Source organism: Carya illinoinensis, chromosome 1, assembly GCF_018687715.1.
Source record: "Carya illinoinensis cultivar Pawnee chromosome 1, C.illinoinensisPawnee_v1, whole genome shotgun sequence".
NCBI lineage: Eukaryota > Viridiplantae > Streptophyta > Magnoliopsida > Fagales > Juglandaceae > Carya > Carya illinoinensis.
The window spans coordinates 10,854,640-10,869,342 of NC_056752.1; the positions used below are offsets into that span (position 1 = coordinate 10,854,640).

Here is a 14,703-nt window from a genome sequence, read left to right on the forward strand (position 1 = left end):
AAGGTTAGAGACAAAACTTTCACAAAAACTAATAAACTTTTAGCTCAACTTGATTCCTTCAAAATTCATAAAAACTCTCCAACTCTTAACATCCAAACATCTGTTTCAGAATATCAGAATGTGGACAAGGCAGCATGAGGTTTTTGGCTGAAGAAAGTAACACCAATGGTGTAAAGAGTACCAAAAAATGGGTGGATAACATTATAATTATGGGAATTTGAAGAAGATTTTTTTTGTTTTGTTTTATCACAATTAGACTTTCTTGGAGGTTTGGGCAACCAACCTGGAATGAATTATTACTAATAATTATCTTAATGAAAAATACCATTTGTAATATAATAAGTATAATACTCATGATTTCAGAATATTAGGATGTGACAGGTAGTAAAGCCAATCATTTTACAATTGAGATAACATGCATATCAAAATATCTACCTGATGTCATGTTTACATGCAGCATCGCAATATCTTAAAAATTCTCTCGTTTATTCTGTCAACCATATGTTATTAGGAGTTCGGACAAAGGAATGGCTTGCTTGTGGATTGAGATTATTAATAGACCTAATCAGAAGATCATAACTCTTTATTCTTACAACTTCTTTGGGGTTCTAGCAGTAATGCATCACTTTCTAGCACTGATTTTTTGTTTGGTAGTAATAGATGAGTTTAAAATCAAAGAAGAAAAAAAAAATATGGAACCTAAAGCACAGTGAAAGTAGGATAATGGCACTTAGACAATAATAGCAATAAAATAGGGAACACATAATAATACCAGACAGAAAAAGACAAGGTGAGTGAAAATGGGCGAGAGGAGTTTTGGGGAGGTAGAGATGATGGCAGAGAGTTGTTGGAGGTTGTGACTGCAAGGAGAGAGGAAGAGAGAAAGAGAAGAGGGGGGGGGGAGATGGGGAATACAAGTAAGAGCAGCAGGTGGATGATGGCAACAGGACTTTGGACAAGGGTGAGAGGAGGGAAAGAGAGGGGAAGGGAGGAACTTTAAATATATCTATTCTTAAGGAATGCTATTTTAGAAATAGAACTATGAACTCACGGAAAAGAAAACCAGCATTTGGAAAACAAAAACGAAAAATAACACAAGATCTCTATAGATAGATAATCTTGTAACCTAAAAACCTTTGATTCTCTCGATTCTGTGGCAGCACGTTTCTTAAAGCAGCCTACAAATACTTGCATTAAGTGAACTGGCACGCTGCAGCACTTCATTCATTTGTTCTCTAAAACCATGGTATATCAAGAGTAGGGTGCAGCCGGTTAAACTTCACTCACAAACCACAGTTGTAACTTGTCCCGAAGGAAGTACAAGTATCCAAGCCTACAATATGTCAATAACTCATACAGGTAAACGTACTGTATTTGTGATCTGCAGGTTGCTGGTGTCAGTCTGCTTTCTTATCTGGTGTATCAAGTGCAGCCAATCTTTCAACAAGGGGAGGATGTGAATAGTGATAAGCCGAGTACCAAGGATCAGTATTCATAGACGACAAATTTTCTTCCTGAAATACACATCTTTTCCAGTTAGCACTCAGTCATGGATGGCAACGGATTACAAGGTATTAGTGTCAGAAGAACGAAATGGATTGGCAGATAATCCTTGGACTGGATACCGCCTAATGAAATATCTGATATGCCCCCGGTTTGCAGGAAAAAAATAATATGACAAAGACCTAATATATAAACAAGATGACAGGAGTTCTAGTTATTTTCCATTAGCTGTGCAATTCACATAATCCCATAATCTGTCCAGGCATCCAGATCAATAATCTGAAAATCTATCTAATCTTATATTATCTAAGCCACCCAGCACTGAACAGAAACACAGAATCTATCGCTGAAAATAATAAACATCATGAAAAATAGAGTAAAACAAATAACATTGGAAAAAAATCATGATTTGGAATCCATAGTAAATTAACTTTTGAAAGTGAAAATTCATCATCATAAGGTTAGATTCTCACTCAGAGCAACAAGAAGAAAATAGGATAGACATAAAAAAACAAGGGAGGGAAACCATAGACAAGTCACCTGCAATTTCACGAGACCAGATCGAAGTTCCGAGGCATAACCAAGTTTCTTAGCAAAGGCATCAGCCTAGACAGAATGAAACAGATTTAAGTAGGAGTAATCTCCCAAGAGAAAGAATAAGTTGTCAACAAAGAAATAGACCACATTGCAAAGATAGTGAAGAACCATACAGATAGATTACCTGAAACTCAAAAGATCGGCTCACAAGATTGAGGGCAAAGCTTACTAGGTGCTGGAGAGGTATCACAGTATGCTGCAAACAACAAAGCCCAGTAAAAAATACAATCGTGTTACTGACTTTCTTCCTCCAAAATATTAGAATCTCAATTTCATTCTAAAATAGAAGAGCATTACTAATTTTCTTCCCCAAAAATATTCAAATCTCAATTTCATTAATAATGAAATAATTAAATGAGTTCAAGGCTACCCAAACAGCATGAGTTTCCTGTGATGAAAGAATTTATTACAACAAACCTACCATTGAGAACTAGTTCAAGGGCAGGCAAAATTCTAAATGACATACAGCAATTAGAAACTTTTAATGAATAAGCTCAGTGGATCAGTTATTGCTTCGAGCCTGCTTAGCAAATCAACTACAAAAACAATGTAAATGCTACTTTCAATGTTAACAGAATGAGATTGAAAGACTAAAAAGATGATGTAAACCTTTTAAAACAATCATGCTAAAGACTAGAACAAACTAGGAAAGAACTTGAGATCAATTAACAAAATCCTGTAATTAAATGAGAACAAGAATTCAACTCACTATCTTTAGTATTACTTCCATAACAATTTATTATTATTATTATTATTATTATTAGTGGTACTTAATAATAATGAAATTAGAATTTAAGTTCCCTAATTGTTTTATAAATAAAATAATGAATTTAAGTTCCATAATAATACCAGAAGGAGAACGTAAGTACAGACCATCAATTATTTGCTATCCTATAAACATCGAGGTGAAGCATCAAACATTCTACAAACATAAAAGTGCAGTAATAACAAATATGTACAAATTTCATATAAAGATTGTAGTAGTAAATCTGAGGCCCTAAATCAACATGGTAGTGGAGGAGAAGGACAGTGGCAACAACCGCTTCTTGAGTAAACTACACAAGTATTACAAACATAAATGGCATATGCCACCCCTTGATTTCTATTTGTTTCGTATATCAATACCTGAAATAAGATGAGACCAATTAGCACAGGCTGTGTATCAAACCCAAAACTTCGAAACAGATCGCTGGAGTTTCTCACAAGAGTATATCCTCCAAATTGCAGAAGTGTAAGAATCTGGATTAGAGTAAAAGAACAACAGAGCAAGCAAAAGTCGTGAGATAAAGCACCTCTAAATCAGAAGCAGAAATCTGGATTGGAAAGCTTAACTTATCATATTGTATACGCACAGGGGCACACATGTGTAGGAACATAGAATAACCTCTAAATACATACGTACATGTATTGGAACAGTGTATGATACAAACAAAAACAAAGTTGGAAAGAGATTACAAGTGACTAATAAACTGTGGTAATAACTTTAAAATCTTGGTGTAGAGAGGTAGAAGCAGAAGTGTTTACTTTCCATGATGCAAAACTTTTCAAGCAATGCAAAAAGCTTATACTTTGGGTAAAAGACTAATGGTAAGAATAAAAGAAATAAAAATGGATATGCATCTTCATATCAAACACGACTTAAACATGTTATTTGAGGTGATATTTTAGAATGAAGAAATGAAGGACTCATTAAACTCTGACAATTGGATGTCTAAATGAGCTCAAGAAATGGTACTAAACATCATGTAATTGGGTACCCTTCATGTTAAGGGGCAAAAAATATGATAATACAATACTAAACCTAACAAACAAAATAAATTAAGGCCAAGAACTATGACACATGTTTCTGCCTAGTTTCTTTCTTCTTGTTAAGTGATGTGCTTATGGATAGTCTGATAGTCATGCACTATCTGAGGCCACGATCAAATATCTCATGTGTCAAGCAGTGCATTACAGAATGCAGTGAACTAGCAACAAAACATAATCATGAGTTTCGTTAGCAAAGAAAATAACAGCATACCTGCACAGCAATGAATGAGTACATTGTATGATTAAGTTTCCAATGCCCCAACTCATGAGCAATAACAGCTACAATTTCCTCATTATTCTTGCACTGCCGAAAACAAAAAACATATATATTGTAACCTTGCCATAACCATGTAACATCCACAATGGTTACTAGAATGGAACACACACTACAAGCATAAAGTTTTATTTAGGACACCATTCATCTCGTTGGTGCCATGAAGTTTATAGTTGAGCAACAGCTGGGGTGTGATTTCCTTTTTCCCCTACTATACAGAGAAGAGGTTTAGTGTGCTAGGCCATTAGTTCCTTGCTAAATTCGTTGAATGGTGTACATATGCATGTGCATATGTGAAATCAAGTAGATGATCACAAATAGGTGCTTACTTAATGCTTTTGTGAATGGCAAAATCTAGTAACATCATAATCTAATATATTTTATTAATTCAAACGATCTGAAAAAAGAATTTCGCGATGACCGACTCCTCATTCTAAAAGTACAAAACCACTGATTGAATATAAAGACCCACAGTACATTTGCGAGCACAAGTGAGGACTTGTTTAGAAATAGATCTCATTCCAAAATTCTCATCTCATCTCATCTCATCTCCTTCCCAAACATAACTAAAATACAAAATTGTCAAACTAATCATTACAGCTTTTCCAAATTTTCAAAAAAAGAATCAACTTTTTTAAATCCTCGAACATATTAGAAAAATATATTTTAACAATATTTTAACTTTATAATATTTTTTATTCAACTTTTTCTTTCTCCTTTCCCAAAACCCAAAAAATACTAAACTCAAACTATCTCCCTACTATTCACAAACTATCTTACTACTATTTACAAAATTCTCATCTCTTCCCACTCCCCAAATAAGCCCTGAGAGTGCTTTAGTTTACCAGGACAAAGCTTATGATTGTGAAAGAATGATAATATTAGAAAACAACCACCAAACAAATTTCAAATGAAAGATTATCACAAAAGCACAGGAAGTGTCACTGTTCAAGCACAAATCATGGGCATGTATTTCATATCTAAATAGCAACTACAGAAGCAAGGTACCATCTGGTTAAAATGAAGAAACTTAGTAAATAATCTGAATGAACACACTGAAGAAGCAATAAATTCTTTTAGCACTTTGTACACATTCAAAGTGCAAACATTCTAAGAATTATCACAGGTTATAATGAGAAGAAATCAAGCAATTCAAGACATAAAAAGGAAAAGGATAGCTCAGTCCTATTGAACACCTGCTGGATCAATGTGTCATAAAGGACAATTCGCTTGTTCTTGAAGAATCCATACATATATGCCTGCATTATGTATAATAAGATGAATCAGCCAGAAAGGTAATCTAACGTGTCAGAGTACAGCATGAGAAACAACAAGAGGAAGGCAGAAATCACAATTAAAAGCATGAGCAGTATATTGTAAAAGCAAGCAAGATAATAAGTGTTACATGAGTGCCATACATATGTCGGCAACTTTCTCGTAATACTCTACAAAGGCGTATGTCCTCCTCACTTTGGGTTTCACGAGATCCAGTCCCACCTCACCCACAAAACTAGCAATTCCTTACGGTAAAAGGCCCTATGACTTCCCATTTTGATAATAAAAGTGATGACTCTCTCTATGGTACAGATTACACTTTTATTCATAAAAAGTAGAGATGGAGCCATCTTGGCTTTGAAATTCTTTTTGCTTAATATTTTTCATTTACTCAAATATAAGTGAGAGGTATGCATGAGTTTGGACCCCATCAATTTTTTTAATGCTGCAAATTTTATTAAAAGCAGAGAGGTGTGTGACTCAAATAAACCAGAAGTATACAAGATTTTAGACCCAACTATAAGAAGTAAAGATGAGCATCAATTCCAAGTCTAATGAGCAGGAGAATTGGGAGTTGTTGTGAGTAGCTATCTAAGCGTAGAGACTACTGAATATTGTGGCTTTTAATTCTGACATTGCTCATTGAAAGTAATTGTGTTCTTGCCAAATGCAACCCTATCAAAAGAAGGTTTGATTCCTAGAAATTCCAGATTTTCGGTTAGCTCCTTCTATAAGGCATTGACTTGTCATTGTGTTAATAAATTCCCTTGAAAGCGCATTTGGAGATCTGAGTTGCCTAGTAAGGTTGCATTTTTCTTCTGGTTGGGATCCCTTGGAAAAATTTTGACCACATATAATTTGAGAAAGCGTGGATTATTTGTTGTGGATTGGAGCTTCACGTGTAAGAATGATGGTGAATCTATTGACCATTTATCTTCATTGTGAGGTGGCTAAGACTTTTTGGGATGAGATTTTCAGTAGAATGGGTATTGCTTGGGTGATGCCTAAGCAAGTGGTGGATCTCTTAGCTTGTTGGCAAGGTTTTAAGGGGAATCAGCATATTATTGCCATTTGGAGGATGATCCCTTTATGTTTAATGTGGTGTTTATGGTTGGAAAGAAATGGGCAGTGCTTTGAAGATAGAGAATGCTCAATGGGAGAACTTAGAAAGTTTTTCTTTAGTACTTTGTGTATTTGGGCAAAAGGCTCTTGTTTTGAATAGAGAAAATCTTCATAATTTGCTTTTAGCCTAATCTAGTTCCTAGCTTGTATTTAGCTGTTTTCTTTTGTATGCTTCTTGTGTACTTGGGCTATGCCTATTTACTTGTCAATAAAATTTTCTTATCACTTACCAAATAAAAAAATTAACCAAAGTCCATTTGCTTCTATAACCCAAAGTCAATTTAAATAATTGGAAGGAGTAATAACAATTAGGAAGACGGTGATATTAGAGTTATTTTTATTTGGGTGTACTAGAATTGTGATTTTTTCTCATTTCTTCTGTTCTGCTCCTTGATGAATATCTTTAAGTCTTAAATTGTTGGATTGCGGTGGTATCCAAGGAGGGCGTCAGTATTTTAAGTTCGAAAATATGTGGCTGAAAACTGAAGGTTTTGTGGAAAGGGTTAGGCAATGGTGGTCTTCATATCAGATTCACGGCACCCCTTGCTTCATTTTCGCAAGTAAACTAAAAGCTTTAGAAAAAGATTTAAACTTTTTGAATGCTCAATCCTTTGGTGATATAGGTGACTGAAAGACGTCTATGTTAGAGGAGTTACAAGAGGTAGAGAGGATAAAGGAGGGTCGGGTTCTTTCTTTGGAGGAATTATCTCAAAAGTCTAAGTTAGCTTCAAAATTAGAGAGGGTTATTTTATCAAAGGAGATCTCTTGACATCAAAAATCAAAAGGATTGTGGTTGAAAGAAGGAGACCGAAGTACAAAGTTTTTTCACAAAGTGGCAACTCTCATTGGAGAACTAATTCCATTGAGATGCTGAATATAAGTGTTGTGGATTGTATGGAGGCTCTTGCCATGTAACACGTTTCTTGGTTGGAGAGGCCCTTTGAGGAGATGGAGGTTTACAGTGTGGCAAGGAGAATTGTCAAAAACAAAGCACCTGGTCCAAACAGTTTTTCTATGTGATTCTTTCAATCACGTTGAGATGTGGTGAAGGACGATTTAATGAAAATGTTCCAGGAATTCCTTTCGGTTGGGAAATTTAAGAAAAGCCTTAATGTCACTTTCATCGCACTTATTCCCAAGAAGATTGGGGCATTGGATGTGAAGGATTATCGGCCAATTAGTCTTGTGAATGGGATGTATAAGATCATCTCCAAGGTGCTTGCAAATCGTCTAGGGGAGGTTTTGGGGATGATCATTACAAAACCCCAAAATGCATTTGTAAATCGTAGGCAAATTTTGGACTCAATTCTAATCGCCAATAAATGCCTAGATGGCAGCTAAAATTTGGCAATCTGGGGATCCTATGCAAGTTAGACATGGAGAAGGCCTATGATCATGTCAGCTAAGAGTTCCTACTTGCTTGAGAGATTTGGTTTTGGGGAGAGATGGTGCTCATTGATCAGATGGTGCATTTCAACGGTGAAGTTTTCAATCTTGGTGAATTGCATCCAGTTGGTTTCTTTAATAGCTCTTGAGGTGTGAGACAAGAGGACCCTTTGTCCCAACTCCTTTTTGTCATTGTTATGGAAGCGCTTAGTAGAATTATCTTAGCCTTGGTTGATAGTGGCTTTATGGTTGGATTCTTAGTTGGTGACCCCAATAGGGCATCTATTAACATTTCTCATTTGTTATTTGCAGATGATACACTGATATTTTGTAAGGCAAAAAAATACCAAATTCGGGCATTTAAGGCACTTCTACTTTGCTTTGAAGCAGCATCAGGTTTGAAAGTAAATTTAAACAAATCAGAATTGGTGTTAGTGGGTAATGTTCACAACATTCGGCAATTGGCTAATACTCTTGGATGTAAGGTGTCCTTTCTTCCCATAAATTACCTTGGTCTTCCGCCTCAAGGGCTAAATCAATTTGGGATACAATGATTGAGAAGATTGAACGCATGTTAGCAAGTTGAAGAGATTGTACTTTTCGAAAGATGGTAGGATCACCTTAATCAAAAGCACTTTGTCTAATTTACCAACGTATTTTTTATTTGTATTCCCAATTCCAGCAAGTGTGGCGACCCATATTAAGAAACTTTATCGTGATTTCCTTTGGAATTGTTTGGGGGATGACTTCAAAATTCCATTTGGTCAAGTGGGGTAAGGTATGCTCCCCAATCTCTCTTGGTGGGTTGGGAATTAGAAATTTGAGGATTTTCAATCGGGCCTTACTTGAGAAATAGTTCTAGCAATATAATACAAAACTAGAAGCCTTATGGAAATCAATGATTGATTTCAATTACCTCTGGTAGAGGTGGAGCACTAGGAGGTACATGGAGTATATGCAGTGCAAATATGGAAGCATATTACACAAGGGTGGGGGGTTTTTGTTCGGCACACTAGATTAGTGTTGGGAGATGGTTCCAGATAAAACTCTAGAGCAGCCTGTGGTGTGAAGATAACACCCTTAAGGACTCATTCCCTTCAGTTTTCAAGACTGCATGTGAGAAAGAAGCATCAATGGCTAATTGTAGGGAGATATTTGGTGACCTAGTCCAATGAAACATGACTTTCATTAGAGCAATCCAAGATTGGGAAGTTGGCAACTTTGAGGAGATCTTTAGTCTTCTAAACTCCATGAAACCGGGAACTCAAGGAGCTGACATGTTGTGGTGGGTAACCGTAGGTAAAGGTACATTCTTGGTTCATACTTCCTATAAGTCTCACACAACCGTAGAATAATCAATTTCCAAGAAGAAGGATTTAGCAAAATAAGGCACCTCCCAAAGCAGTATTTTTTGCTTGGACAGCATCACCAAGTAAAATTTTGACGATGGATAGTTTACAGAAATGCAGGGCGATAATAGTGGATTGGTGAATCCTTCTATTGCACTATGAGGTTGCAAGAGCATTATGGGATGAAGTGTTTAGTAGGTTAGAGCTAGCTTGGGTTATGCCCGCCACAGTGGTTGAGCTTTTAGCCAGCTGGACAAATTTACGAGGTATTCCATAAATCACAGCCTTGTGGAAAATGGTTCCTATTTGTATCCTGTGGTGCCTATGGAATGAGTGAAATGACCGGAAATTTGAAGACAAGGAACACTCAGAAGAAATTAGATTACTTTTTGTCAGCACTCTATTTCTATGGGCCACAGCTGTAGACTTTAGCGGCCATGATTTTCATGAATTTCTTATTTCTAATTCTACTTCTTAAATTGGTGTTACCTTTTGCATACCATCTTGTGTACTTTGGCTATGCCTATTCTTATTAATATGATCACTAGTAAAAAAAAAAAATCTTGGTGACTATTTCATGGTATAGCCCATTATATATTTGTGCAAGCTACATGATAGTTTTGTTCCCTGCAAATGAATCCTTTAGATTCGGAAGAATAATAATTTCCATTAAAATTTTAGTATTTCCAACTAGCATTTTGTTATATGAAAAGGGAAATTGCTGCAAAATCTAGTATACAATCATAGATAATTTTAATGATAAAAAAAGAAAGCCTGATTCCATTTTCATAGGTGATTGAGTTGAAAAAAATCAAGTAACAATAATTTGAAGTCTTCTCTTTTGTTTCACTTTGTTCACACTAAATGTGTAGTAATTTTATTCTCAATCTATTAATTAAAATCTTAAATCCTAAAATTTTTTTCCCAATCATGCTTTGGCTCCCCTGACTAAGAAATTATGTTTCCATCCCAAAAAAACGAAAGTTATTACCTAGTGTGTGCTGACACAAACTATCACAGGGGGAGTAACTTGGATAAGTGACAGCTCTAAAGACCTTAATACATCTAACATTCACCCCCTCCACTAACAAGAATTTGGACAAATGTAGAACCACTAAACTAACATGGATAGTCTTTTAAGTAGTAAATTTCACTAAAGAGCTCAAAAGGTGAACCCATGTACATAGGATGTGTACAAGAAAAATACTTCACCAAAAGTAGAAAAAGATACAAGATGAAACTTAAGCCTATCAAGCCCTATAGCAGCTGTCCAAAGGAAAAGAGTACTGAAAAAACAAAACAAAAATGTTTCAGACTTGAATCTCACATTGCTATGGCTTGACCTTGTGGATCCATCAACAACAAACAACTTCTTCAAAGGAAACTTGAGGGAGGAAGCAAGCTTCTCGATTTTCTCCCTAAGTTCACCTTCTGGGAGCTTTTTTTGCAGCATACCAAGAAAAAAAGACCATTTAATCAAACATTATAAACAAATGATTTGACTTACTCGGTTAATGATAAATATCTTGAATACTCACAGGGGTGAACTTATTAAATAGTGGGGCTATTAGAATAGGGTAGAGCGTCATCATTACGATTGAAAGAACAAACATAAACCCCCAAAGATAGATTGCCAGGTAAGGACCTCCTTTCTGCATCCACCAGATGAAACCACCACTGTGAGGCAGGAATTTCACAATAACATACAGAAAAGAGGGCAGATAAGACGGGTTGTAAAGAACTCTAAATTCTAGAGGAATTAATACTTAATCATGTTAATCAACAGCGACCAAAAAGTATGAATACTAGGTATTGACGCATGACCTTACCTGTACGATTATAATTATTGCAGAAACGATTGGTGGGCCCAGTATAACAGAAAGGCAAATTCCTTTAACTAAGTCCCGAAAGAATAACAATAATGTTTGCTGTAAAACAGATGATAAAAGTGTCAAGAAGCAGAGTGAAATGGGATAGAAGGCTGAAAGAAAGAAAAAAAATCAAAGAGAAGTTTTGTACCAGGTCCCAAAAAACGAGAAATAAAATCAGAAGTGTTCCAAAATACCAAATGAGGAAACCAGGAAATAACAAGAGATAAACATGGTGATAAGAGGACATGGAAAGAATACAAACTTTATTGAAACCATGGCGGGCCTCAATCACAAAAGTTGAGTACAGAGAAAATGGCAAATCAGTGATCTGCATAAACAATTCCAAAAGAAACTATCAGTGCTAAGAGATCACAATATAGTAGATATGCATAACTTTGTTGGTACAATCATACAAGTTCATAACTTTGTATCTATCAGTGCCCACAAGTCATTAAATAAAACAGAAAAAATAAAAAAGAAGGAAACATGGCATGTAGAGGAAATTTCTGGAAATATTCACAACCAACAAGACCCATACACACTCCTTCTAACATCTGACTCTCACGTATAAACAACTTCTCATGAACCCTTCCAAATCAAGGTCCATGGGCAAACTGTTAAGATCTTCAGCAACATAATCACAAAACAAGTAAGAACCAAAGCAATATATCTATCTACTCAGCAGCAGATGGCACTTGATTGAGCTGAATATTGTCACATTGAAGATACACTACACACAAGTGGAATTTTCTCATCTACAATAACGTTGAAACATCAATTTATTTTTTAGTAACGTTGAAAGATCAATTTATTTTTTAGATTAAGGAGGAAAATTCACATGCTCACCTGTGACCAAACCATAACACCAGCCAAAAATGCAAGGGTGTGTAATATCTCATTCTCTGCATTGAGGCCAATTAGCAGCACAAATTCTTCTGATTTCTGCAATCATAACGAGTAGACAAAAAGGATGATAAAACTTCGAGTGGGGTGTAAAATAACACAGCATCCAATAACTCACCTTCCAAAACCAAGGCAAAACTCCATAGAACAAAATTGCAGAGTCCATCAGTATAGTCACAAACTCATGAAAGAAATGGAAGTAGCTGAAACAAAAAATGTTGCATCAGGAGATAGCAGTAGTAAAAGTTGTTGTAGTAGTAGTAGTTAGTAATATAATTAAAATTATATACTTTAATGTTAAAAGCATGTTGGATGGAAGTTTGTTAGTAGAACTCCACAATACATCAATTTCAAGTATCAATTGAAACTGAAAAACAAACCTTTTATCAAGACTATAATCTCGAGACTTTTCAAATTTCTCTTGGCTGATCACTCCCTCCAAAGTTTTTGGGAGAGTTGGGAGTTTGAGGGCAGAATGTTGCCGTAGATCCAGATAAGTTTCAAAGATATACATTAAAATCATGAAACCTGGAATATACAATAAAATCATGAAACCTGGAAAAAAATATATCACGAAGAAAAGGGCAGGGTTTGCAAACTCTACACCAAAAAGAATCAACCATTATTGCAGAGGGAAGAGGGAAGATCAATTCCAAACAATAAGAAAACAAAAATACCATGAAATTAAAATGTGGGTGAACAAAAAAGTAACAAGAAAAAATGTACATGATCTCATAAATACATCCCCTCCAGAACTCACAACGTTTAACAGATACTACTTGCAGCTTCATAAACCTAAACAAAGAAATCATCTTTTGCCAACTCTCTTTGCTCATATTTATCAAATAATAACAAGAAATTGCAACAAATGTGCAAGCCTTTTCAATGTCTGAGTCAAATGCCATCGATCATTTTCTTTTGGGAAGTAACATGCCATAATAGCACCACAGCCAACAAAAATATTTACACCTTTCACTTAAACTGTCTTGAAAAGCTATAATTAATAGCTAAAACATATGTCGAGAAGTAGCTATTTCATTAATAGCCAAAACATGTGAGAGACTAAAAGGGAAATTTAACTTTGAGCTGGTGACTCCAACGATGAATTATCTTAAGCAATTTGTTACCGGTGTTGCAGAATTCTCTTGTCCACCTATGCAACTAAAAGAAAACGGAAAGCTCACTCCCAGTACGCCCCGAGGTCGTACTGAGGACAATAAGCTAAAAGTTATTGTAACACCCCCGGGCGTTACAGTTATTCATTTAGCCCCATCAATAAGCTAAAAGCTTCCATCTTAGCGAACATTGTCTCACTACCCAAAAGCTCAAGGAGAGATTCCACGACAACCCAGTATTTGAAATATCAACTAATGCCAAAAAATAACTTCGAAAGGTGATGTTAAATAATAAGAGGAACATTGAAGAGAAATTAACAAACTGAAATTTACGCTACTGAGAACCTACAACAAGTGAAAAACACGCAAAAATCAACTAAATAAAATGAAAACAAAGAATGAATCCCTAATTGAACGAATCGTTGTAAAATGTGTGAAACGGGAGGGGGTGGAAATTTCCTCGAATCGATATACTATGAAAAAGAAAAGACATAGCAGCAAAACCCGTTAGACAGAGAGAGAGAGAGTACCAACGACAGCCTCCATGTACGGAAACGCCATTTTTTCCTGACTTTCACGCTGCAGAGTCTTTGAGAGAGAGAGAGAGAGAGAGAGAGGGAGAATTGCCTCTTCTGAAGCGTGTGGGTGGATATAGGAACGGGAAAGTGTCGAATCCGAAAAAATTCGACCCGGACTTTGAGTCTTAAGGATGGACCAATGTCTGCTTTGTTTCGGCAAAAGAATAATATTTTTTTTTGAAAGGGCAAAAGAATAATATTAGTCTACAGTTTATACGGTAAAAAAATATTTCCAAATTCTTCCCTAAAAAGACAAAATTACTTAGAATAATCAGTCCAATTTGATCTAATTTTAAATATATTTTATAATTGAACTGGTGGTTAGTTATATACCAATTTTAAGATTTGAAGAATCAATATCGCATCAGTTATATCTTTAAATCGATACTTTCAGTTTTATCGTTTCAATCTGATTTTTCTGATATATTATATAGTATATATAATATAGTAAATAATAATATAATGATATATTATAATATATAATAATATAATGGTTACCATATATAAAGAGTCCTCTCTCTATCGTCTCCCGTAAGCAATAAAGGTAAAGTAATGAGTATGCTACTATTTCTCAAGAAGTATAGAGGAGGTGTTTCCAATCATTACAGTGGTCAGTGTAGGGGTAATGAAAGGATTAGAAGAGTGATGGGATCGTCTTAACTTGAATGAAGAAGAGAAAAACCCAATTGTGCTTGAAAAAGATGAGCTAGATGGATTAAAGTTGAAAGAGAAGAGCAATCTGGAGGGAAAGATCTATGCTAATAGGGTGATTGGGAAGTAGTTAGTTAGATCGATGATGGAGAAAGTATGAAGAGTTAGTAAATAGATGGAATTCAATGAAATCGGAGGGAATTGCTATGTAATTACATTTGTGAATCAAGGTGATAGGGACAGAGTTCTAGACAGATGTCCTTGGTTGTA

General features: G+C 35.4%; 1 protein-coding gene across 1 annotated transcript; it reads right to left on the minus strand.

Annotated features, from left to right (window-relative positions):
- Window positions 1-1,085: 1,085 nt before the first annotated feature.
- On the minus strand, window positions 1,086-13,889 carry LOC122310345 (CAAX prenyl protease 1 homolog). Its single transcript, XM_043124243.1, has 14 exons — window positions 13,735-13,889; window positions 12,470-12,617; window positions 12,208-12,292; window positions 12,033-12,128; window positions 11,449-11,514; window positions 11,145-11,243; window positions 10,854-10,967; window positions 10,643-10,753; window positions 5,380-5,442; window positions 4,121-4,213; window positions 3,226-3,339; window positions 2,225-2,296; window positions 2,044-2,109; window positions 1,086-1,514 (listed from the first exon to the last, which is right to left on the minus strand). The coding sequence occupies exons 1-14, from the start codon at window positions 13,763-13,765 to the stop codon at window positions 1,398-1,400; spliced, it is 1,275 nt and encodes a 424-aa protein (XP_042980177.1). The 5' UTR covers window positions 13,766-13,889; the 3' UTR covers window positions 1,086-1,397.
- Between the last annotated feature and the right edge of the window lie 814 nt (window positions 13,890-14,703).

What these genes read in the sequence shown, in the direction of transcription:
- LOC122310345 (XM_043124243.1), bottom strand. Translation starts at nt 13,765, where the DNA reads ATGGCGTTTCCGTACATGGAGGCTGTCGTTG. An exon ending in TTTTGCCTTGGTTTTGGAAG is followed by an intron (nt 12,129 to 12,207) that starts GTGAGTTATTGG and finishes TTATGATTGCAG; the next exon opens with AAATCAGAAGAATTTGTGCT. An exon ending in CTGGTCTCGTGAAATTGCAG is followed by an intron (nt 1,515 to 2,043) that starts GTGACTTGTCTA and finishes TGTGTATTTCAG; the next exon opens with GAAGAAAATTTGTCGTCTAT.